Source organism: Leptinotarsa decemlineata, unplaced genomic scaffold (genome assembly GCF_025532065.1).
Source record: "Leptinotarsa decemlineata unplaced genomic scaffold, Ldec_3_MD MMD2_tig00000199_RagTag_RagTag, whole genome shotgun sequence".
Classification (NCBI taxonomy): domain Eukaryota; kingdom Metazoa; phylum Arthropoda; class Insecta; order Coleoptera; family Chrysomelidae; genus Leptinotarsa; species Leptinotarsa decemlineata.
In genome coordinates, this window is record NW_027412544.1 from 15,303,416 (window position 1) to 15,328,978 (window position 25,563).

A 25,563-nucleotide genomic window follows, 5' to 3' on the forward strand; every position below is an offset into this window, starting at 1 on the left:
TTTTTAGATTTTTTCATTAATTGATTATTCCTTTTTTTAGCTATATTGTACATACTATGTAATTCAGGGTATTGAGATTGTAACTGATGCAGGTCCTTCAATTGCATACTAGATTGTTTAACGTAATCTGTAACCCATTTCTTGTGTCGATTCTTTTTAATGTAACATTTTTTCAACGGAAAGTAAGGCTCAAAGTGGAAAAGGAAAACTTTCATAAAAAAGTTAAAGGCATTGTTTATGTCTAACATGTCAAAAAGATCGGTCCAGTTTTCTTGAAAAAGCGCTCTATTAAAACCTAGAATCGCCTGGTCATTATAATTTCTCCTATCTGAAAAGAGTAATTCTCTACAACTATCTGTTCGGGATACTCGAATAGTAAAGTTCTATGGTCTGATATATCATTATCAATTACACAGACAACCGAATCATTCCAGCTTGTAAATATATGATCTATTATGGTGGATGAGTGGGATGTTACTCGTGTAGGCCATTCAACTACTGAAGTCATATTAAAACTATCTAAAATATTGCATAGCTTATTAAACTGATTTATATCTGCTGAATTAACAGAGGAGTCAATGTTGAAATCGCCAACCAAAGTTATATGATAATCTGGTCTATACACGTATTCAAGGATCCTTAAAATTTGATCTAAAAATATGTTGACACTTCCACTAGGAGAACGATAACAAGTTTAAATATTATTTTGGTCAGATTTATACGACAGACCATATACAATGCTAACACTGTCAACACCGCGTCTTCTCGCGGTGTTGGCGAGTACCTCAGAGTAACAAAAGATAAAAAGAGAAAGATAAAAAAGCAACTTTGTAAATAATAGGGAATTATTGAACACCGGCTTTTAAGGTAATGCCTTAATAAAGTTAAGCCTTATTTGAATAAAGCAAAACCTTAAATGTCAGGGTAGAAATTGAGTTATTGGAAGTCATTCTTTAAATTGACAGTTCTTAGGACAGCGACATTTTTATATCTAACCTAAAAAAAAAACTACTTGTCTTTGCTGTTCAAATTTCAGTGATATTTTATTGTAATTTTGATAGCGGTTTAGAACAGTATGGAAAATATTTTGGAAGACGTAATTTTGGGCGGTGGGGCCGATGAAGATATTGAATTTGCTATAATGAATAATATTTTAATTAACAGAGATGAGGAAGGCCAAGGTCCCCCTTTCGAGTTGGAAAACCTGAGTGATGAGGAAGTAGTTAAAAACTTTAGATTCCAAAGGGGACATCTTCAAAGAATTAAAAATGTTTTTTTAATTCCTGATGAGGTTGTCACGGAGGCTGGTGATCGTGTCAATGGTAGGTTTTATTGTTGCTGGCTCCACACATTGAGCCCAATGTGCCTTTGACACAGTGTACTTATATATATATACATATATATATATATAACGTCGTCCAACGTTGGACGACGTTTGTGCTTGGCGTGTTATAGTCAAGTTGGTTCCAAGATGCCCAATATGTGAAGCTGGTGTTAAGCAGAAGTACATTTTTTTTGTTAACAAAAAAATACATTTAAAAATATTTATGTTTCAGGATTAAAAGCATTGTGCATAGTACTAAAGAGGTTAGCCTATCCAAGTAGACTTATTGACCTAAAAACCTTTTTCAATATGTCTGCGCAATCATTGTCTCAAGTAATCCGGACAACAGTAGATATAATGATTGCCCAAAAAGGGGACCTTTTATTGGACTTAAACCTTCTACAGTGGTTAGACAGGCAAAAACTGGAATCATATGCTCAAGTATATTGATGGATCTGATGATTATTAAAGTATTCCACAATAATTTTAGAATGCTTTAATAATAATCGGATTCAAATTGTTTGATACAAATCAAATCTATTTTTTACTTTATTACAATATTTGCCTTTTTTTAGCTTTATTCAGAAGTATAGTAGAACTGTAGTAGTACTATAGTAGCACTGTAGTAGGTAATTTAGGTATCTTTATTATTTTAGGCAATTCTTGCAAAGGGGGCAGCTATAAACAACTGCTGGGGATTCATTGATGGAACTGCCCGTGCAATATGTCGTCCTTCCATTAACCAGGAAGAATACTATTCTGGACACAAGTTTCATTGCCTCAAATATCAAAGTGTGCTTTGTCCAGATGGCATAATCACAAGTTTAATGGGAGCATTTCCTGGACGTAGGCATGATGCAGGTATATTTAGGTATTGTTGGTACTATAAGTAATTTATTAGTCTGAACACTATATTTTTTTTAGGGAGAGCAATTTGTACCAGCAACTGGAAGAGAAAGTAGTGTTTGGTGAAAACGATAAATTTGTTTTGTTTGGTGACCAGGGATATGGCCTTATGGAATTACTTATCACACCTTTTCCAGGACAGCCAAATCTGTTGCCACCTCAACAATTACAATTTAATAATTCGATGAAAACTCTTCGAGTTGCAGTTGAATGGGGTTTTTCGAAAATTATACAACAATGCATTTATAGATTTTAAAAAAAATCAAAAACTATTAATGCAGGACTTGCAGTCCCTATATAAGGTCTCTGTATTATTAACAAATGCACACACATGTTTATATGGTTGTCAAACAGCAGACTACTTTAATCTGCAACCCCCAAATTTAGAGGAATATTTTGGATAGTTTTTTGTAATAATTGTTGAAATTAAAAAAAAAAATATTTATTATATCAGTCTTTTATTGAAGTCAACAATTATATATTGGACAAAATTTTACAAAAGTAACATTCCTAAACCTACAAAAAACATAACATTGTTACAAAAGTCAGTCTTACGGCCGATTTCATAATCAATATCTAAAGTCCACTTTACCGAAAGGAGACTTTACACTAAAGTCCCCTTTAAAGTAGCTGTTGCCGTCATTTGGTTTCATAATTAATATTAAAGTGCCCTTTCCATAAAGTATCTTTTAAGTAATTTTTAAGATGTTGGTCAACCTGGAATTCATGGATTTTGACAAGATTTGTCATATTTGACGAGTATTTAAGTTCAGTGTTTGAATAAGTAAGGTTAAGAGTTGTGGTGTTTGATGTTTTTGTTATTTGTATTTGTGAGGACGATTGATTTGGACTGAAATGGAAATGGTAAATAATAATAAGAAAGTTCGCTCGTCAAATTTTTCTTGGGAGGAAGAAATGAATTTAATACAAGAAATTGAAAAATTCAAGCATATTTTAGAATGCAAAACTACTAATAAAGTAACGAATGCAGAAAAGGTATGTATTACAAGTACAAGCAATTTTTTGTGTGTATTTTATTTATTGTAGAATACATGTTAATGTAATCATAACCCTAATTTTACTTCATCAAGGGTGAAGGGTGTGAGCTTGAAATAATAAATTAAAACTATATATATCTATGTAGTTAGATACCTCAATATTAATAAATTTAAATATGATTTTAGGAAGAGGCATGGCGCAAAGTACTTTCCAGCTTCAACTCCAGAAATATACAAGTGAGAAGTATATCTCAGATTAAAGCAAAATTTGATAATCTGAAAACAAAAGCTAGAAAGGATGTGGCGAAACAAAAATCATATATGACGGGAACAGGGGGTGGTCCCGCAATAAAAATTGATTTAGATCCTGTAACAGAAGCAACCCTAAATATAATAAATATGAAAACGGTGGTGGGTTTGAATAACAGCTTGGATAGCGATTTCATAAATGTAATTACATTTTTTTATAACCAAATCATTTTGTTTTAACAGTTACCAAACTAAAATTTGGTTAATGGTTAAAAACATTATTTCTTTCATGATTTTATCTGTATTGGTTAGGGCAATAAAATTAAATATTAATTGTATGTGGTATTATAGGATCTTGGAATGGATGCATCATCTTCAGTTTTAAAGGAAGAACTTCTAAAAGAATATCCTCAACAATATGTTGTAAGTAAATAAACCGTTTTTTAAATGATAATATATTAGCAACCTGTTAATAGTTGTCAAGATAAATTTGTTATTTTTTGTCTTGGGAACATACTTGTATAATATTAATTATTCTGAATATATTGTTACAGGATTCAGAAATGACAATAATTGCAGCAGGAGAAGCCAAAGATGAAATGTCAGAGATTTCTACGCAATCAGTAAGTTATAGATTTTTTTCACTACTAATCCATAGTTCGGAAAGACCTTTTATTTTGAATTGAAGGGTTTATATTTTTAGGAGTGATTAATTTTTGGGAAAGAAACTTTTTGGCTTTCTACTACTTCTTCTTGATACAAAAATTATGTGGGAATCTTCCAAAGAAAGGAAAGAAGTAATCAATTTGAAAATAAGTAACTCTATACATGGATGTGTACATCATGCAAAGAAACATCTTTCAGATAATAACTGGAAGGAAGTCCTCCTGAAACAGCTATTTTCATATAAACATTGAATTACATTACAAAGTATCTTCTGTATAATTCAGTATTCATTGTTCAGTATTGTTTCGAAAGAATTTTTTTCTGTCGTGTAATTCAATGTTCATATGAAAGTAGCTGTTTCAGGAGGGCTTCCTTCCAGTATGTGTCTGAAAATTGTTTCTTCGCATGATCTACACATCTATGTATAGAGTTACTTATTTTCAAATTGATTACTTCCTTCCTTTCTTTCGAAGATACCTACATTTTTTTTTGTATCAAGATGGAGAAGTAGAAAGCCAAAAACTTTTTTTCCCAAACCTTTTAATTTGTTATGCTGATTAAAGCTAATATTTAAGTTAGGACCTCAAAAAATGTAATAGTACATTTGCTTTTAGATAGTACCTGAATTTACTGAAGAAATTGTATTGGAGGAGAACCAGATATCACCTCCTACATCAGTGACACCCTCAGGGAGCATGTCTAGTAAAAAAGTGAGTTTTGAATTGTGTGTGGTACAGTTGTAATTTTTATTATATAACTCTTGTCTGTTCCCAGCAAACGCATATTAAGAAAAAAATCGATTGGAGTAGTTATGCACCTAATAATTTAAAAAGAAAAGCCAACGGAAAACTACACCCAACCAAAATAAACCCGTTATATAATGCAAAAGAAGATTATTATAAAAAGAAAAAGGAGCTTCTTGAAAAAACGGTAGAAGCAGAGGAGAAGGAGAGATCAAGGAGAAGGGAGAGAGAAGAAGAAGAACATTTAAAAAAAATGACTTTATTGGATTTAGAAATCAAATTAAAAGAAAAACAATTAAATAAATTAAATGTTTCATAAAACTGATTTTTAATTATTAATAGTATTTACAATCTAGCAAAATGTTCATTAATTATCAAATTCCTTATATTTTCTGCTATATTTGGATTATTTTCCATGGGGGGTAATACATCCTCATCGTCTTCCTCTATTTCATCTTCTTCAGTAAAGTTATCATTCATATCAATGGCAATGTTATGAAGAACTGCAGTTGCGACTATTACTGCCATTGTGGTTTCTAGTTTTAGTCTCATGCCAAACCTCAAAACGGGAAATCGTCTTTTCCATAAACCGTATTGACGCTCTACTACATTTCGAGTCCTTATTATAGACTCATTGTATAAATTTTCAGCAGGTGTTCTAGTTTGTTGTAACTTAGTCATAAGATATGGCTTTAGAGAATATCCACTGTCACCAATTAGCATATACTGACCAAATACACCATTTTCAAATTTTTGCTTTAAACTGCTATTATTAAAAATTGTTTGGTCATGCACCGATCCTGGCCATCTCACAACAATATCTCTTATTTTCAATTTAGCATCGCTTACTGTCTGAACATTTAATGCAAAATAAGATTTTCTACATCTGAATATTTCTGCATCATTTCCACCGGGAGAATCAATTTTAACTAATGTGCAATCAATTGCTCCAATGGTCTTGGGAAATGAAGCTATTTCATAAAATTTTTCAACTGCTTCTTCCAATTCCCTTTTATTTTCATACATGCGAATGTGTTGTCGGGCTAGTGAGGCAATAGCAATAGACACCTTTTTGATAATCCTGCTAGCTGAACTTCTAGACACTCCCATAAAATCTGATACGATTATTTGCATATTTCCTGATGCGTAGAATCTTAAAGTCAACAATAATTGTTGTAATGGTGTAATGCACCCACCTCTAAAAAATAAATAAATTTTTTTATAATTCTGTTAATAATACAAATTTTACAACTTACTTATTAGTAGGTAACTGAATTTGTTCTTTTATTTCATCTAGTAGATACAAAACAGTTTGTTTTTTTAAGCGAAAACGTTGGTAAAAGTCAAGCTCATCATATTTTTCGAAGCAGTCTGTTCTTTTCCTATACACTTTTGGTCTTCTAGTATAAATAAATTCTTCATCAGATGAACTTGAGCTAGACGTTTCAAAATTATTCATATTTTTATGATTATTATGGCTAAACGAACACAAAACTAGCAAACGTAGCGAGTAGCACAACAAATAACAATTATTAAAATTGAGGTTATGTTGTAGTTAAATGACACTTTAGCGAGTTGAAGTAGAGAAATCGACACTTTAACTTTGAAGGACGTTTTTGGCTTAAAGGACACTTTAACTTGGTTATGAAATCAAAAATATTTATTAAAGTATCATTTAAAGTTAAAGTAACCTTTATGTTTCTTTATGAAATCGGCCGTTAGACAGTCAACAAAAATATATTAGACTCTAATTTATAATTATTAAATCGACAAAAGTAACATTCCTATTCTTACAAAAACCTAATATTTTTACAAAACTTTCTTTAAATCACATTTTTTTCAAATCACAACTTTATACTCTAAAAATATTAATCATTTTTGGTTTCAATCGAAGGAAGGTCAAAAAATATACAAAACCAACAGATATTATCTATCAAAATTAAACCTTATTGCACTTTTGTGCAAGAGTATCTATCAGTTTTTGCAATATGTTAAAAGTAACTTCTTTTTCTTTTTTTTCTCCATCCATTCGCTGTTTCCGTTCTTCATTTTCAAGTTCTAATTTTTGTTTTTCTAATTTTAGCTTTTCTTCATTAAGATTAATTTGTCTTTCTTGTAAAGCAATTTTTCGCTCTTCTAGTTCTAATTCTTTTTTTCTTATGGCATAGTCTCTCTCCTGTTTTTGAGATAAATATGTCAAGGCATTTCTTCTAATAGGCTGTCTTTTAATTCGCGTCCTCGAAGGGCCTAACATGTTAATTGAGTTTACAATTTTTTTAGACTGAAATTGCGATTTTACAAACAATAAGGATGAGTTTATCAAACAAAATTATTATTTTGAAAACAAAAAATACAAATATACGATCTGTATTTTTGTATTTTATTGTGACCCCATTTGCACATTATAAAAGAATGAAACAATAGTCAAACTAGGTACTGCTTACCTAGTACACTACTTTTTTGGTCTGTAGACTGTGTTTTACGTATTGGAGTGGCAGTTGATTCCAGACACCCTCGAGTCTTTTTAGGACTTATGACCTCCAAGGTCCTTTTATCACAACTATTGTAACTCAAAGAATTTATCTCCAATGTATTTGTATTGTTGATTTGGTGACTTGGCGGCTCCAGCCCAATGTCAACACAGCTAGCTGAAATAAATAGAACAATAATCTTAAGGTATTTTCTTCTATTTGCCAAGAGGTATACAAACATGACTATTTTTGAATTTGAGTAACGATTACCATAATCATGATCATAAAAAAAGATTTCATTTTCTTGGTCACATGTTATAATTTCTTGTAAAACAAATTTGCCATTGTCTTGATTTTGGTTACATACTTGTTTGGTGGATGTGGAGGCATTTTCATTTATATGTTCCACTTGATCCAGGTAACTGTTTCTCACTTTTTTGCCTAACTGCGATAATTGTAAGTCTCTTGGAGTTTTTTTCTTTTGCCTGTCTAGGCCTACAAAGTTAAATTCTTTGCATAATACACTAGCTTCTTGAAGTAGTAAGTCCCTTTCTGAACAATCCTCAATTCCTGATCTACAAAATATTAACGGATTTACTAACGTTAAATCTTGGTATAAATATTTAAATCCCTTGAGGGTTCAGGCGTAAGCAGAAAGTTCACTGAAATCTGCCATTTTTTCCTTACCTAACTTTATCAACCTCATCTTTCTTGATCCATATTTCAATTATTAGTATCAGATGTTGTTTGATTGTTCTAATTGTGAAGGCCTTGCCAGTCGAAATTTGCATGTTCTGCTTTATCACCTCCCATCCTTCGGGATTTGATAGGGGATTTTGTCCTACAAATTCTCTTAATAGAGCCAAATCATCATTATAAGTAAACCTTAATCTGTTTTTTTTCGTGCTGTATTCTTGGCCAAGGCTTCGTATTGGCCCACTCATATTTTATAATTTAAACTTAAAGATTAAAAAAAAGTTGATGTTGACAACCGCTTTTTGTGAGGTTAGGTTTGGCGAATAAGGGAAATAAGGAAACGTTAAATACTTACCGTATCTAGTCGTAAATAGGGGAAAGCAGTATTTTATTATGGTTTCCTTATTAAATTTTTTCTAGTGCGCATGCGTACCTCCCATTTTCGGAACGACCATAATAAGGCATTTACCTTATAGCGTTTCCAATAATTCCCTATTAATTTAATCCTGGTCATTCCTGGTTTGCAATAGAGCGACTTATAGCGGATCGGCGCGGCGGCTGCGCTCGGGAGATCGTGCATTCCATTGCGTCTATCAGGGCTTTGCACCTTTCTATAATCGGTAGACTTATTGTTTCAGTTCTCTCATAAACTAAAGTATTTGAGAAAAAATTTCAGCCTTGTAGAAATAAATCAAAAAAATTAATTTCTGAACACGAATTTTGTTTGCTCTTCTTTATTTTGAACAAGTTTTTTGTTAATTATTGAATATAATATTTTTGTTTTATCCGTATGACTCCGTAGTCATTGAGCAGAAATAGATCAATATCGAAGCTAAATGGGTTTTCGTTATCGACATGCCCATTGATAATATCGATAGGTTTTTGTTATATGTTATTGGGTTTATGTATGCATTTTTGTGATCGTCGTATCTTTGGATTAGTTTTTTCTTGGTTTGGCCGATATAGAATTTGTTGCAGTCTGAGCACTGTATGCTGTACACTCCGTTTAGGTTTTAGTCTTCTTCTTTTTCATAGCTGTTTATTTTTTGTGTTATTTTCGATATAAATGAAACCTCGCAATACACGCCATACAAAGCAAACATAACTTTCCCCCACCAGAGAACATAAAAATCATAAAACAAGTCAATAAAGGAAACCGTATGAACATCTGGGAAAACTTAAGCATCCATAAATTTAAAAGTCATAATTCACTTATCGAGGAACAAATGCAAATCAAAACACAAGACCTAACATTCAACATACTACACAATACAATATACATTCCTAGAAACAGTGAACCTAGAGAAAATCCAACACAAATGATATTACCTGATGTAACCCAAATACAGGCAAATTTACCTATAGTAACTGCACTAAGGCGTTCTGACCGCATAAAACAACAAACAAAATCACTCATCCTCCTGGCGAGAGACAGTCGAAAGGATACGGGAAGAGATTTTCAACCTGAACAAAATCAAGATGGATTTCGTGAAACGTTCAGTTCGAGTAGAGCCTTGAAGATGATAGCTCATCCAGCTATCGAAAGCGCTCAATAGAGGTTCTAAAGCTACAAATCCTTTTTGTGAGAGTTCTAGATCTATTAAGTTTTTGAATTCGTTGTCGTTGGTTTCTATGATCTGTTTGGTCACACCGTGACAGGAAAAAATTGTATTAGATAGTCTACGATTGCTATTTCGTTCACAGATATTGAGTAATATGCCTGGGTAAATTTATAAAATGTGTCTTATTATAATTAAAACTTTTCTTTTTCTAAGGTGAAGCTATCCGAAAGAATTATTTGAAGATTTTTGCAGTACAACGGTACGGGTTATGTTCACTATATTGCTTTATTGGCAAAATTTCACATTCATTGATTCAGGTCAGGACTGATTTTTTTTAAATATAAATATCTAGTTTTGATTCTGTGTTTGGTTTCGTTGAATCCACGGTGTTTGGTTTTACCATTTAGTACAGGATCCCGCCGCAAAATCACTACGTTCATAGCGTAGTTAATCAAACTAAAAATTTTACATACATTTATGAATAGGGAAATACATTTATGACAAGTTGCTAGTCAAAAAGTGGCCGCCAATATTTTTATTTAAAAAAGGCAAGCTGCTGAAATATTTCATGGAGCAAGAGCCGAATCGATCCCTCTACGAAACCCTTCATTACTTAGAAGGATCGATTGCAGCTTGAGAAATGGTTCTGATGCAGATTCTGTGGAATATGTTCTTACTTACTAATCAGTAGGCAGTTGTCCCGAAAATCTTGCGAAGAAAATTGGATTGGATAATTAAGAAAACACTTGCTACATGAAAAGCATTTTACAAGTGTTGTTCATGACGAAAAATTTCAAGAACGAGGTTATAACGATGAACGAGAACGAGAGTTTCCTACTTATTCACCAAACTCAAACACCTGTTCATGCAACTGCAGTTTCGTAAGAATGCATCATCTTTCCCACCAACCGATTTCCTAGAGTCTTTGAAGTCCACTAGATACCCATTAAGACAACAAGAAACAAGAGGATTGTTCCGAATTCTTGGGGTTCATGTTGAATATCTTCGTGAGCAGGAAAATATCAGAATCAATAGTCCTACCACTCTGGATTAGATGATTCCGTACAGTCTTTCTCGTCTTGTGTTTGTAGATCTTTTCCTGGAAAAACCCTCACTAGTTTACTTTGTAGTACATGTTCAAGAGGTAGCAAAAACGTATATGAGACTTTCTATAATTTCAACTAATATGACTGATCTAATATGACTGATAACCAGTCCGCGCAAAACTTTTTGTTGAAGCATCTGAAAATATTACTTCTAACAGGTGATGGTCAACCGTATTGTCGAATATGCGCCAAACTAACTCATTATTATTATAAGACAACAAGTATAGCTAATGCACCAGTCAATCTAATAATAACACTGATGATCTTCAAACATGACTCAACCTCTGACGGAAGCACCAAACTATTACGAAGGTTCGAAATAGATGAACACTTCGATCTAGCAGACCACTATTATAATCTTCATGCAGTCATTGTTCACTGTGGTTCTGGCGTTGAATCCGGTCATTATTACGCCTTGGTCAAAGACTAAACGGACTGGTTTAAGTTTGACGATAGTCGTGTCACTAAATATTATGACAGAATCTTGAATTTATTGAAACTCTGGAGTTTCTACATTATATTCTATGAAAGAGAGGACATTGGCAGATCAAGAACTTCCGGGTTTTCCTGCAGCGGAAAAAGCAAATGCGCCACTGGAATCCTTCAAGTCGCCACGGAGGCCAGTTAATTTTTGTTGTCGTTTCATAATTTCATAATATGTATTACTTTTTTTATATGAATACAATAAAACTCCAATCTGAAATGTTATTTATAGTATTTTCCTGATATGTACAGTCTCGGACTGTTCGGATTGATTTAAAGAGTTTCAAATCATCAGCAAAAAGAAGACAGTCTATATATTTCAGAGTTGACTGTAAATCATTGATGAAAATTATGAGCAGAAGTGGACCTGGATTCGATAGTGATACACCTGAGCTAGCTGGACATTTATCTGAAATTTTTTCGTTATGTTTGACAATGAAAAACCTATTTTTAACATAATTCTTCGTTAGTTCCATTTTTTTTTAAATTCCATATTTACTCAATTATTATGAAATTTGTTTTCAGATTTCTTCACTTTATTTGGTTGCCCAGATATGGCCATTATAGGTACATACATACATATAGATAGAGCTAAAGGCTATTCTTAATTAAAAATATTTGCGGCCACTTTTTCAATGGCAACCTGTCATTAATGTACTCTCTTATTCATTGATGTGTGTAAAATCTGAGTTTGGTTAACTACGCTATAGACGTAGTGATTGTACAGCGGGATCCTAGACTAATTGTTCAATAATTTCTTGTTTTTAAGTGGCGTCTATGAGTTTCGAGTTCTTTTTTTTTATTTCAGTGATGGTTATTTAAATTTTTGTTCTGTATTATATTATATTACTGAAAAGCGTTCGTAATCATTGAGATTTTCGGAAAACAAGTGATATTGAACATTTGGGGATACATAAGTACCTTCTCCATAACAAATTTGATAAAAGTTATGGAACGACCGTTCCCACGGATTGCTGCTCTCACGGAAACATGATCTGCTGACAGCGGCTTTCCAAGAAATCCTTATCTGGACTTGCGAGGCGACGTTCATCATTTTAACGTTCATTTATTCATTCTATTTGTAACTCTTGATAGAGAAAGTCGTTTTCAATTGTACATTTATAAAATAAATATTTTTTAAAAACACAATTCTCCGTTCAAAGTATTTAACTGGCGCAGTCGGTAGGATTTGTGCAGTGCGTTAAAAGTAATTTTTCGCGACTTGGAGTGTCTACTTCTTAAGCACAAATTCGAAAAATCGTGATCCATCGAGGATTGTACCGGACGGACCAAGAAATGACCCTACTTCTGGAGGCTACAAAGAATCAGTGGAGGAGGAACTGGAGACTACAAGATTTTGGACCACCAAAATAACTGTGAGTGCCAAATTTCCTTTTCGCCTTTACTGAACCCTCTGCATAAGGATTTCGGTGAAGATAATTTAGGGCAGTTCATTGCGAACAAAATCGGTGTCTATTCTAGACGAGTAATTTAAGAAGAAAAAAAAATCAATTTTGTGAATTTTTGTTAAGAAATTTCAATAAATCCGAATCTGAAGTCAATAATACAGAATTATTGATTAAATATTGATTCATGAACGAACTTGACGATATTTTGAATAGACTAGGCAATTTATCAGTACAAGAAAATTCAGTAGTTAGCGAAAGTAATTCCGAACCTGAACTACTATTACCAATAATAACAATGGCTCCACCACAGCAACAGAATGTTCAAATGAACTGGGATCTTTTCAAGTCTCGACTTAATAACCTGAAACCTTTCGATGGTGACAGTAACACACTTAATAAATTTATTGATAGGTGCGATTCATTGATTAATACCTATGAAACATTCAACGATGCATCCTTGAACGAACATGTCTTTGAATGCATCCAGGAAAAATTGATCGGGAAAGCAGAATACATGGTTGGAAATCGACCAGAACTCAATACTTGGGCAAGTTTGAAAAATGCTCTGAAACAGTGTTTTTCTGACCGTAGGAATATAGATTGTCTCGTTCTGGAACTAACGAGGAGTCGACCTCATAAAGGTGAAGACTTACTCAGTTTCGGAAGTAGGTTGCAACTGATTAGAAGTAGCGTGTACAGAGAATCAGTAATGATTCTAATTTGAGTAGAGAACAGAAACTTTGTCAAATAACACATTATGATAAGGTCGCACTTGGTACATTCATTGCTGGATGTACAGGTATTCTCAGAAATAATTTACATCTTAAAAACCCAAATTCTCTTGAAGACGCAATGGCGTATGTGAACGAATACGAAAATTTTGAAAAGTTATATGGCACCGCCCAAGATAACTATAGAACCAAATTCAATACTCATACCAACAGACATACCCACATGACCAATGTACCAACGAACACCACCGTTCAACAAACAATACCAAATCAATCACAGAGACAATTCAATTATCCCAACACCAATTTTTCGAACCCGAACTTCTCTCCGAAACCCATTTGGCCCAATCAACCAATAAATGTCCAACCCAGGCAACTACCACCCCGAAAATATCCTACTAATCGAGAAGTGTTTGGTACCCCTCAAAATGTCTTCAAACCCAAACAAATTCCTTCAAATCAATTGCCAAAACCTGAACCCATGTCGACTACTTCTAGAAACCCCACTAGGATGTCCCACCAACAAATTCCTCAATACCGGCAAGACCCCAGGACCAACTTCAGAACGCAATATGGTTCAAACCAATTCCAAAACCAATCACGATTCTTCCAACAGAATCAAAACCCAAATTTCATTTCAGAGGAATTATTTTCAAATGAATATGAAAACCCGATTGATTTTTATGATCAACCTACCAACCAATATCAATATTACGAACACCCCAATACAGACGAAAGCCCTGATCAAGGCAATAATTTCGAAAATGAATTCGATCAACAACCACCTTGTATCTCAAACGATGACATTTTAGACCCTGACGAAATCGCAAATTTTCAGACGGCGAGCCAACGAGACCAATCGACCTAGCTGAAATCAATCTCTCATGCAATAATGCCTTACCATATGCAGAAACTAAAAGCCCAAAATTAAAACTACTTATCGATACGGGAAGTTCTCGATCGATAATCAAACCTTCGATAATTGAAAAGTTATTTCCAGATAAAATATATCACTCCAATACCATTATAAAAACGGCAACTGGTTGTCGAAAGGTCAGATATCAAGCTTCAATACCAGCCTTTTCTGAATTCAATGCGGATTATGAAATTGATTTCATCTTATTCGATTTTCATGACTATTTCGATGGCGTTTTAGGACTGACAGATTTAATAAACATGAACCTCAATATCGATTTGATTAATAAGAAATTGATAGGAAAAAATACTGAAATACCTTTCAAATTCAGACAACCTTCAGATTTCAGTGTTTCCTTTTCAGTAAACCCGCTGGAGAAGATGATAAAAAATCTGCCAGTGAGTGTGTACGAAGGCGAAATTTTGACAATCGAAGGAACTATGAATAATCTCATTATTCCCCAAATATTGACTATTGCCAAAAACGGATATGCCCCGATTGAAATTCAAAACCCCACCAATAAAACGATTTCAGTAAAATTACTTGAACCCCTACCTGTCACCCAATTTGTATCCTCGACATACGAAATATTCACCCTCGAATCTTTCACAAACCCCGACAGACAGACAGATAACCATTCCGTATCAAACGAAGCCGACCTGAATATCGCAGACTTAATTCGCATTGACCACATGAATTCAGAAGAAAAGACCGCTATAATCAGAGTATGCAAAGAATATTCGGATATCTTTCTCAAACCAGGAGACGAGTTGACATTTACTTCAAAAATCAAACATGAGATAAGGACTACAGATGAAATACGGTACACACCAAATCATATAGGTATCCATACGTCCACAGACAAGAAGTCCAACGTCAGATCAACGATATGCTTGAGAAAAATATCATACGACCCAGCTGTAGCCCGTGGTCGTCCCCCATTTGGATCGTGCCCAAAAAACTCGATTCATCCGGTAAACAAAAATGGAGAATAGTTGTTGATTATCGTAAAATCAACGAAAAAACTATAGATGATCGATACCCAATCCCCAATATTAATGACATATTGGATAAATTGGGACGTGCTCAATATTTTACTACCCTCGATCTGGCCAGTGGGTTCCACCAAATTGAAATGGCCCAAAATTCTATCGAAAAAACCGCATTTAATGTGGACCATGGTCATTATGAGTACTTGAGGATGCCGTTTGGTCTCAAAAACGCACCATCAAGCTTTCAACGAGTAATGGATGAGGTCCTCAAAGACTTGCAAAATAAAATCTGCATGGTCTACATGGATGACATCATCATTTTCAGCACCGGACTTCAGGAGCACATTCAAAACCTCAAATTGGTATTTTCCAAATTGCGTGAAGCTCGTTTCAAAATTCAATTAGATAAATCGGAATTCCTTCGAAAAGAAGTCGAATTTTTAGGACATGTGATTACACCGGAAGGTATCAAACCTAATCCCCTAAAAATCACGGCTATCAAAAATTTCCCAATTCCAAAGACTCAAAAAGATATAAAATCATTTTTGGGACTATTGGGCTATTATCGGAAATTCATTAAGAATTTCGCCAGACTCACAAAACCCATGACCAAATGTCTTAAGAAAAATGAAAAAGTAGAGCACACGAAAGACTTCATTGATTGCTTCAATACATGCAAATCAATACTTATGTCTGAACCTGTTCTAGCATATCCTGACTTTGAGAAACCATTCGAACTGACCACGGACGCCTCAAATTTCGCAATAGGCGCCATATTATCCCAAAATGACCACCCAATATGCTATGCCTCCCGGACACTGAACCCAGCAGAAGTCAATTATTCGACAATCGAAAAAGAACTTCTTGCCATCGTCTTTAGCTGTAAATATTTCCGGCCCTATTTATTCGGTCGAAAGTTTACAATATTTTCCGATCACAAACCTCTTCAGTGGCTCTTTTCATTGAAAGAACCCAACTCTAGGTTGGTACGCTGGCGTTTGAAACTCGAAGAGTTTGAATACGTCATACAGTATAAAAAAGGCAAGTCAAATCAAGCAGCTGATGCCCTTTCTAGAAACCCTTCCAACGTTGATTTGAATGCCCTTGAAACTTTATCCATTCAAAATAATCCAGGTGACGTCGACGAAATAATCAGAGACATATTGACAAATCCCGAAGAAATCCCCGAATTGGACGAGACCGTTCTCCAAATTATCGAACCCCCGAAAAATCCACAGAAAATCAATATAATTTCTAACATTCAAATCATTCCTCCAAAAGAAAAAGAAGAAAATTCTGACTCAGAAACTGTTCACACTTCACTTGAAGACCCTGTATGTAATATTCCCATTTCAGAGCGGGCTATAAATACATATAAAAACCAGTTAATCATCACACTTGGGGATATAGAAAAATTGAAGTGCAAGATCGAAAAAGTTTTTGAAAATTTTCGGTCATATGTCACACTACCGAGAAAAAACATCAAAAATAACATCGTCAAATTACTCAAAGAATACATCGATCCAAAACAAACGTACGCACTTCACTTTAAGGACCCTTCATTGCGAAGGCTTTTCAGCAATACGATTCAATACCTTTTCAAAAATTCCTCTTTCAAAATTGTCGAATGTCCCACATTCCTTACTGATGTAGAAACATCAAATGACCAAGAGGAAAAACTTCAACTTTACCATACGAAAAAAACGTGTCACAGAGGTATCAATGAAATGAAACAATCTCTGAGTTCACGTTTTTATTGGCCTAAAATGATTGATGATATCCAAAATGTTGTCAATAACTGCGGAATATGTCAAAAGAATAAATATGATCGAAATCCCCCAATCATAAAATTCAATCTCACTCCTACCACTTCAAAACCATTCGAACATATTCATATCGATACATTCACGATATCGAACGAAAGTTTCACTACAATTATCGATTCCTTTTCTCGATATGGTCAAGCATACCCCTTAAGAGCCCTTACCGGTGTCCTAGTTCTCGAAAACCTTCTCAATTTCATTTCTCATCATGGATTACCGCTAAAAATTACCACTGACTCTGGTACTGAGTTCAAAAATAAAGAACTAGAAAACTTTTGTAAATTATATCGAATTGAACTTCATTATACAACTCCCAAAAATAGCAATTCCAATTCCCCTGTGGAGAGGTTTCACTCGACCTTGATCGAACATTATCGATGCTTGAGAGAGGAAAACAAGAATCTTTCCCCTGAGCAATTAATGAAACGTGCCCTCCTAGGATATAATAACTCAATTCATAGTGTCACAAAATTCACCCCGTTCGAAGTAGTGAAAGGTCACATCAATAATACGAATCCATTCGATCTCAGTGATCATATCATTATTTCAGAATACGTTCAAGCCCATAAAGACACTACCCAAAAATTGTACCAATCTATACAACAGACAAACCAACAAACCAAAGAAAAATGTATAGAAAAGAGAAATGAAAACCGAGATGAACCCCCTGATTTTTCTGATCAACAAGTAGCATATATCAGGACCAAAGCACGACAAAAAGACCGACCCAAATTCAATAAGACTAAAATACTCAAGGAAACAAAAATAAAGTTAAAAACCAACAAAGGAACCTATCACAAAAATATTGCCCGAAAGCCCATGACTACCAACCCTGACCCTAATACTTCACGTACTTCAAGTACTATGTGACGAAGACATTCAAATCAATACCATTCATAACCCCATTCTTCCCATACAATTAGGCAACGCCAAAATTATCTATAGTAAACATACATTTCTTTACTACATCGATTTGAGTCCAATTATCAATCAATTGAATAACTTAAAAATATATTTCAGTATAATCAAAAATAATTTCAATAAGGAAAACGTTACCAATCCAATTTCCTACCACGGTCTATCCGAAAATATGCTTCAGAGAACTGAATATCTCATTCAAACAACTCAGACAAAACTAGACAACCTTCAACCACATATTCGTGTTAAACGTGGCATGATCAATGGAATCGGCAAAATCAATAAATGGCTTTTCGGAACACTTGACGCTGATGACGGAAAGCGTTACGATCAAACCATTGCAATATTGGAAAAAAATCAAGAAAATATCATTCACGAATTGAATCTTCAAACCTCTCTATCAAAACAATTAATCAATCACTATAATCGAACCATTCGAACGCTCAATTCAAATCAAGAAGCGCTCGAAAACAGCTTGAAAACATTCCAGTTTGCCATTCAAAAAACCATTGTCGATCTCAAAAATTATATCAGTTTTCAAGGTGTACTTTCTCAGATCATTTTGGACTGCCAAAATATCATAACATTCATTGACAACCTAGAAGACGCAATTACCTTCGCAAAATTGAATGCTTTGCATAATTCAATTATATCCAGTTCAGATCTGGAAGAAATGATAAAATACTTGAGTCAAATTTACGATGAAAGCGAAATTCCAAAATTCGAAAATATTTTGTCATACTATCAATTCTTTGGCACACAAGTTACATTTTCGAACACGAAATTGATTTTTTCAATTCATGTTCCAATTATCAGAAACGAAATTTTTATGTTTTATCACCTGTACCCCATCATCCAAAACCACCATATTTATGTCCTCAAATATCCCTATTTGGCACGAGCAGCTTCGAAAAATCAATTCGAATCAAACCTGTGTCCATTATTGGAGGAAACATATTTCTGTATAGAAGACTACTACCCACAGGACCAGTGCACAACCCAGCTGATTGAAGGCAATATCACAACAAATTGCCAACCCATTCCAATCAACGTAGGCGAATCCATAGCCGAACAAATAACCCAAGAGGAAGTGCTGATCATCCCCGTACGAGAAGAAAGAATTTTCTCAAAGTGCAGAGCTGATCGATATATCGAAGTAAACATCCCCACACTCGTCAAAATACACAAGACGTTTTTCAACAACATGAAAATTCAAAAAGGAAAACCTCTGATTCTGCCAAAAATCCAAATCAACAATGTGGAAACCCCGAATGGCTACGAGACGCAAAACTTCTCCAAACTCAACTTAAACGAAATGTACGAGCTCCACAACTTGGCAGGAAAGTTGTCAACAGTGAAAAAGATTGACGTAGTCGATAACACCAACAACACGTTGATCGTCGGAATCATCTTCGGATCGATCATACTGATACTGATTCTGATCGTACTGATCAGAAAGAAGAAAGAAAGGGATACCATACTCAAATGGCTTCGCTCTAGGAAGACAAAAAAGGACGATAATACCCCGGAAATCGAAATGGTTCCTTCCAGACAAAAATGACTCCGTCATTTTTGAACTTAAGGAGGGAGGAGTTATGGAACGACCGTTCCCACGGATTGCTGCTCTCACGGAAACATGATCTGCTGACAGCGGCTTTCCAAGAAATCCTTATCTGGACTTGCGAGGCGACGTTCATCATTTTAACGTTCATTTATTCATTCTATTTGTAACTCTTGATAGAGAAAGTCGTTTTCAATTGTACATTTATAAAATAAATATTTTTTAAAAACACAATTCTCCGTTCAAAGTATTTAACTTAAAGCCTATTTCAAATTTAATTGAGGTGAATGTAAGCAAAATATTCCGTTTTCTTTTCGAATAAAATTATGAGTTTTGGTTTGGTAGGACGGCATATGGTTGAACTGAAAATTATTTGACCATAATAAATGTTGATTGCCCCGAAATAAGTCACTTGTGAAACTGAAATAAATAAATTGAAATGATGTCCATTGTCATAAAAACCATCTTTCAGATCTGTAATGACAACAGTGAATGGAAATGAAATTATTGCAACAAATTAAAGAATTAACTGTCTTAAACAAATTTATTTCAACAATATTTCACTATCACAAACTAATTTTTATTCAACACTTATCAACTAACGCTTAATTTATTTCCACTATTTGAATTCCTTGTTTAACCACTCGATTCACTTTCTGAATTCAACTGCCCTCTCTGGACGGTACTCAACTAGATTTTTCCTGGCGGTTTCAGACTGCATTCTTTCACGATGAGTCGTGTATTTATTCGATGGATATAGACTGACGTATGGGTCAGGGGCAGCTTCAGAATTGTTACATTGCCCCCTTCTTAAAGACGTTTCACCCCAAAATGTCATCCTTGGCGTGTGTCGATACCTGCAGGACTCCCCATATCTGCACTGTGAAGTTCGATGTAAGTAACACTCCACACTCTTCATGCTCGGTCGTGCATGATGCCGCTGGATCTGAATATCGTTTCCAACATGTTTCTCACAATTCTCCAATCCAGCCCGTCGAGCCCAGAGGCTAATTTCGGGATTGCCAAGTCCATGAGGTTCTGGTCGAGCATCGTGTCTCTCAGTCTAGTAAGACACCTCCAGACATCTTCATAGGACAGTTTGTTTCGAGAATGCTTTTTGGTCACCAAGTAGAAAATGTTTCTCTGACCCTTCTTTAACTGTAGCACTCCTTCGACATCAGGATGCTGTTCCCGTAATGTCTGGAGCTGACCAAATTTCTTGTTGAATACCACAGCGATACCCCTATACTCCATGTATGACCTTCTGTCCGTTCAAGTATAAAGACATGAACTTCTGGAACGTCATTTCATCCTCTGGTGGTCTGAGGGCGCGAACTTGGTCGTGATTTCCAGCATGAGGAGCCAGTCTAATAAAATGGACGACCCTAGGTTTTTCTCGAGGTGGCTTATGGATTCGGTAGACGAGGTCATTAATCTTTTTCATGATTTTGTATGGACCTTCCCACAAGTTCCGCAACTTCGGTGATAAACCACAACGTCATTTAGGATTGTACAGCCGAACTAGGTCACCGTTTTCGAAACCTCCAGAATTCGCCTTGATGTCATAGGCCTTCTTCATCCTATCGCTGGCACTCCGGATGTTCAGATGGACTCGTAAATGGATGTCGTACATTCTCTGCCGAAGCTTGCTGACATGATCTTCCCCGGCAGTGTCTTGTTCTGGCGGCGTCCCAAATTTTGGGTCGCAAGGAAGCCTCAGCTCTCGGCTCATTATAATACTGGCAGGGGTTTGGCCGGTTGACTCGTGCACTGCCGAACGATAGGCCAACAGGAACAGGTGGAGGTACTGGTCCCAGTCTCTTTGATGGTCAGAGACTACCTTGGACAAGTGGCGGTTTATGGTCTTATTCATTCGTTCCCTCATTCCATCGGACTGTGGATCTAAGGTTGTAGTTCTGGTCTTTCGAATGTCCAACTGTTTACATATTTCTTGGAACAGGTTGGACTCGAAATGTCTGCCCTGGTCCGAATGCAGCTCCAATGGGACATCGAATCTACATATTCATTCCTTTACCAGGACATCAGCGACGGTAAAGGCTTCCTGGTTGGACAGGCATAGGCTTCTGCCCACTTACTGAAGTTGTCCATGGCTACCAGGATGTATTTGTTTTATGGTCGGATTCTGGGAACGGGCCGGCAATGTCAATGGCGATTCTCTCAAAGGGACTACCCACGTTATACTGGCGCATTGGAGCTTTCGGTGGTATCCGAAGTCCGTTACTGGCAGTACATACAGCACACGTTCTGCACCAGTCCTTGACGTCGGCTTGACAACTAACCCAATAAAACCGTTGTCTTACTTTTTGGAGGGTCTTCGTTACTCCTAGATGTCCTCCAGTGACTCCATCGTGGAATTCTTTGAGCACCTTCCGTCGTCTGTTCCTGGATACCACTGTCTGGCGCCTTTCTTCTCTACCGTCTTCAGACTACAACAACCGTTGTAGAATCCCGTTTTCCAAGCCAAGGGAGTTCCATTGTGCCCAGTAGAACTTAACCGCTGGCGAATAACCTGCTGCTTCCTGCCACGATGGTCTTCGGTTACTTGTCTTCCATCCGATGACTAAACCAAGATTTGGGTCTTCTTCTTGGTCTTCCTTGATCTTATTATCCTCCCAGTTGTCGTCTACAGCTCTAGTTCTACAAATGGCTGTTTCCTTCTCTTCTGCTCTTCGGCAATGTGAGCAATCATCGGGGCATGGTCTCCGGGTCAGGGCATCTGCGTTTTTATGGCTAGTCCAAGCTCGATGTTCTATTTCGAAGTCAAATTCTTGTAGTCTCTCAATCCAGCGCGCTACTTGGCCCTCGGGATTTTTGAACTGCAGAAGCAATTTGAGAGCTGCATGGTCGGTTCTCAACAGAAATCTTCTTTCATACACGTATTTGTAGAAATGCTCTACACCTTTGACAGCTCTCGCCTGGTGACACAATAATTGCGCTCTGGTTTACTGAGCGTTTTGCTGAAGTAGCCAATAACTTTCTCCTGTCCATCCTGGATCTGAGAAAGGATTGCTCCAAGTCCCATGTTGTTGGCGTCCGTATCTAAAATGAACTTTCCGTCCGGTAGGGAAAAGCTCAAAACAGAAAACAGGAGCGTTGATCAAAGCTCTTTTCAACTTATTGAATGAGTCTTGGCATTCCTTAGACCACTGGAACTGGATCTGCCCTTCTGTGAGTCGGGTCAATGGTTTGGCGATGTTGGCAAACCCCAGCACATATCTGCCGTAGTAGTTGAACAAACCAAGGAAGCTCCGAAGCTGATGTATGTCTTTTGGATTAGGCCACTCCTTAACTGCTTTTATCTTTTGTTCGTCTACCGCCACTCCTTCCCCAGAGACAACGTGGTCAAGGTAACGGACTTCTTTCTGGAACAGATGGCATTTCTTGGGACTAAATTTCAATCCAGACCTCCTCAGACACATGAATACCTCCTCCAGATTTTTCAAGTGATCGTCGAACGGATTTCCGACCACGATTATATCGTCGAGATATACTAGAGACGTCTTCCATGAGAGCCCCTTGAGAACCGTCTCCATCAATTTCTCGAAGGTTGCTAGAGCATTACAAAGCCCGAATGGCAGGACCTTGATCATCTTTTCACTTCTTCCATGAAGCACCAGCTCTTCTCCGCCGACACGTAGGACGCCGTCTTGAAAATTCAGCTCGAACCCTCTGGAATTCATTATGTCCATTCCAATAATCGCATCGTCCTCGATGTCCGCCACCAATGCACGATGGTTCAATTTAGTGCTGCCCAACACCAATTCAATTGGTAGTTCTCCAAGTACAGTAGCTGGCTCCCCTATTGGGGTGCGTAGCTTCCAACTTGACGGTTCAATTCTTGCCGGTGTTTTGGCAAAGGTTGGCCAAAGAATGGCTCTCGTCGCACCTGTATCTAGCAGCATGGTGCAAGGCTCGTTGTTGATGAGGCCGTCTACGAAAACACCTTTGTCTTGTCGTTGGAGAATGGCAATATATGCGTTTTTTACGGGGGCTTGCTGAGTACAGGCCGACGATTGCCCCTTCTCATCGACTCCCTCTAGTTTTCCTGATTTGGTATCGATTCTTTGAATGCTGGACATTTGCTACGCACATGCCCAATTTTTCCACAGTTCCAGCATCTTATTTGTTTTCTTTCGGGCAACACTTCTTCAATTGCCTTTCTGATGGTGGCCTCAATATCAGCAGGCACCTATCCATCTTCCTCGATAGCTCGAACTTTGCTCTAGCTCTTGCAGGATTGTTTTGCAGTCTCAAACTCCAGAGCGCTTGCCAGTGCATCCACGACATGTTTGGGATGAGCTGAACTGCTAACCGCTCCATTACATTTTCCGGTATAGCAGGATATGCCAGACGAACCAATCAAGCATTGTCTGTTTCAAATTCCTGTAGAGATTATCCTGATTTCTGGCAGCGGTTCTTCAGCTGTGACTGGTAAACGTACTCTAAGTGGGCCTGCCCATACCGTAGCTCAAGATGTTTTCTAAGTTGGTCATAGTCTTCCTGTTCTTGGGCCGTGAGGGTTAGCAAAATATTAGTTGCTACCGCCTTTTCTCCTGCATTCCATTCATTCGCTCTGGCCTCAGCTTCGAATTGTCGGCGGTAATTTGCCCAAGGAGTTTTTCTATCGAACTGACACGGCTTCATGGAAAGCTTTCTTGATTCAGAACTGCCTTTGACATCTTTCATTGACTTATGAAGTTTTTCCATGTTGAAACTCAGTTCCGGAATTGAGCTTTCGGTAACAGTTTATGTGGTGTAGGCAGAATTAACGATTTGGTTTTGCAACTTGCTAATTGTTTCCTTAATCTTACTTATTTCTGCCTGAACTCCGTTTTTTATTTCCTTTACTTCTGTGTTCATTTCCTTCCTGATTTCATCTATCACTGTCTCAATGGTTCCTATCCTTTCTTCGAGTAGTCTCACCACACTACAAAGTTCTTTCTTCAAGCCTTCTGCATTTTCTAGAAGTTCTTCCTTCAAGCTATTCGAATTCTCTAGAAATTTATCTTCCAAACTTTTCGAATTTTCCAGAAGCTTGTCTTCCAAACTCTTTGAGTTTTCCAGAAGCTTCTCCTCCAGGCACTTCGAATTTTGTTGAAGTTCATTTTTTAAACCCTCCGAATTTTCGCGAAGCTTGTCTTCCAAACTATTCGAATTTTCCAGAAGTTTCTCCTCCAGGCACTTCGAATTTTCCAGAAGCTTCTCCTCCAGACTTACCGAATTTTGTTGAAGTTCATCTTTCAGCGATTTGGTATTCTCATCGAGTTTGCTCATTATTGAACTCAAATCACCCCCAGAAACTTCAAATAAATATGTTTCGAGATCTTCTCCTGATTCAGTCAAGTTATCCCATAGTCTCTTCTGGAGTATATACTGATTTCTTTCCGGAACAATCTAGCTCCTTCTCCTCCAATTCTTGCTTCAATTCGGCGACTTTCTGGTCCACAAAGCGCACTTTCCTCGAACACATTTTGTCTCTTATTGTCTATTTTCCACAAAACTGTATATGTTTATCACTTATTTTAATCGAGTCCGAAAACACTTATTTATTTTCACACGTCTATTTTTTGCGAGAAAGGTCTGTCAGTTTATATTTCCGGTGTCCGGTTCTGTCCACTTCGCGAAACATATAACGAATCACCAGTCTCTCTGTGCGCACAAATAATAAGTCTTATGGTCAATTTCACCGCAATACAAAGATTGTCCACTAAGTGCTCATACATTTATTTTAAAAATCCACTTGTTGATCACCAATTGAAACAAATTAAAAGATTAACTGTCTTAAACAAATTTATTTCTACAAACTAATTTATATTCAACACTTAGCAACTGACGCTTAATTTATTTCCACTATTTGAATTCCTTGTTTAACCACTCGATTCACTTTCTGAATTCAACTGCTCTCTCTGGACGAATAGCCGGCCTTATATATCAGCAACGATCGTTCTAGAAGTCTATAGTCGTTCGGTACTCGCCTAGAATTTTCCT

The 25,563-nt window shown here is 36.3% G+C and overlaps 3 protein-coding genes across 5 annotated transcripts in view; 2 read left to right on the top strand and 1 right to left on the bottom strand.

The window, feature by feature from the left end:
- LOC111507166 (glutathione hydrolase 7) overlaps positions 1–25,563 on the top strand; it is a 51,328-nt gene that overhangs the window by 12,060 nt on the left and 13,705 nt on the right. The gene's annotated exons all lie outside the window — the stretch shown is intronic.
- LOC141481466 (nuclear apoptosis-inducing factor 1-like) lies at positions 2,778–5,207 on the top strand. 2 transcript variants are annotated; one of them, XM_074173022.1, is made up of 6 exons: positions 2,790–3,226; positions 3,415–3,678; positions 3,829–3,900; positions 4,032–4,100; positions 4,758–4,853; positions 4,918–5,207. In XM_074173022.1, exons 1-6 carry the CDS (start codon positions 3,086–3,088, stop codon positions 5,203–5,205), a joined length of 930 nt encoding a protein of 309 aa, XP_074029123.1. In that variant the 5' UTR covers positions 2,790–3,085; the 3' UTR covers positions 5,206–5,207. The 2 variants fall into 2 exon arrangements, with proteins under 2 accessions (XP_074029124.1, XP_074029123.1); XM_074173023.1 differs by lacking the exon at positions 4,918–5,207 and having other exon boundaries at positions 2,778–3,226; positions 4,181–4,839.
- LOC141481465 (uncharacterized) lies at positions 5,130–8,392 on the bottom strand. Of its 2 annotated transcripts, none has more exons than XM_074173020.1 (4): positions 8,045–8,316; positions 7,628–7,932; positions 7,331–7,534; positions 5,130–7,133 (listed from the first exon to the last, which is right to left on the bottom strand). In XM_074173020.1, the coding sequence occupies exons 1-4, from the start codon at positions 8,299–8,301 to the stop codon at positions 6,826–6,828; spliced, it is 1,074 nt and encodes a 357-aa protein (XP_074029121.1). In that variant the 5' UTR covers positions 8,302–8,316; the 3' UTR covers positions 5,130–6,825. The 2 variants fall into 2 exon arrangements, with proteins under 2 accessions (XP_074029121.1, XP_074029122.1); XM_074173021.1 differs by having other exon boundaries at positions 6,915–7,167; positions 8,045–8,392.

Bases quoted from the DNA above. Each gene is read 5' to 3' on its own strand.
- LOC141481466 (XM_074173022.1), top strand. From the start codon at position 3,086: ATGGAAATGGTAAATAATAATAAGAAAGTTCGCTCGTCAAATTTTTCT. The intron at 3,227-3,414 runs GTATGTATTACA...ATATGATTTTAG, and splicing joins AAGTAACGAATGCAGAAAAG to GAAGAGGCATGGCGCAAAGT. The intron at 4,101-4,757 runs GTAAGTTATAGA...ATTTGCTTTTAG, and splicing joins CAGAGATTTCTACGCAATCA to ATAGTACCTGAATTTACTGA.
- LOC141481465 (XM_074173020.1), bottom strand. From the start codon at position 8,301: ATGAGTGGGCCAATACGAAGCCTTGGCCAAGAATACAGCACGAAAAAA. The intron at 7,933-8,044 runs GTAAGGAAAAAA...AATATTTTGTAG, and splicing joins GATGAGGTTGATAAAGTTAG to ATCAGGAATTGAGGATTGTT. The intron at 7,134-7,330 runs GTAAGCAGTACC...TTAACATGTTAG, and splicing joins CCAAAAAAGTAGTGTACTAG to GCCCTTCGAGGACGCGAATT.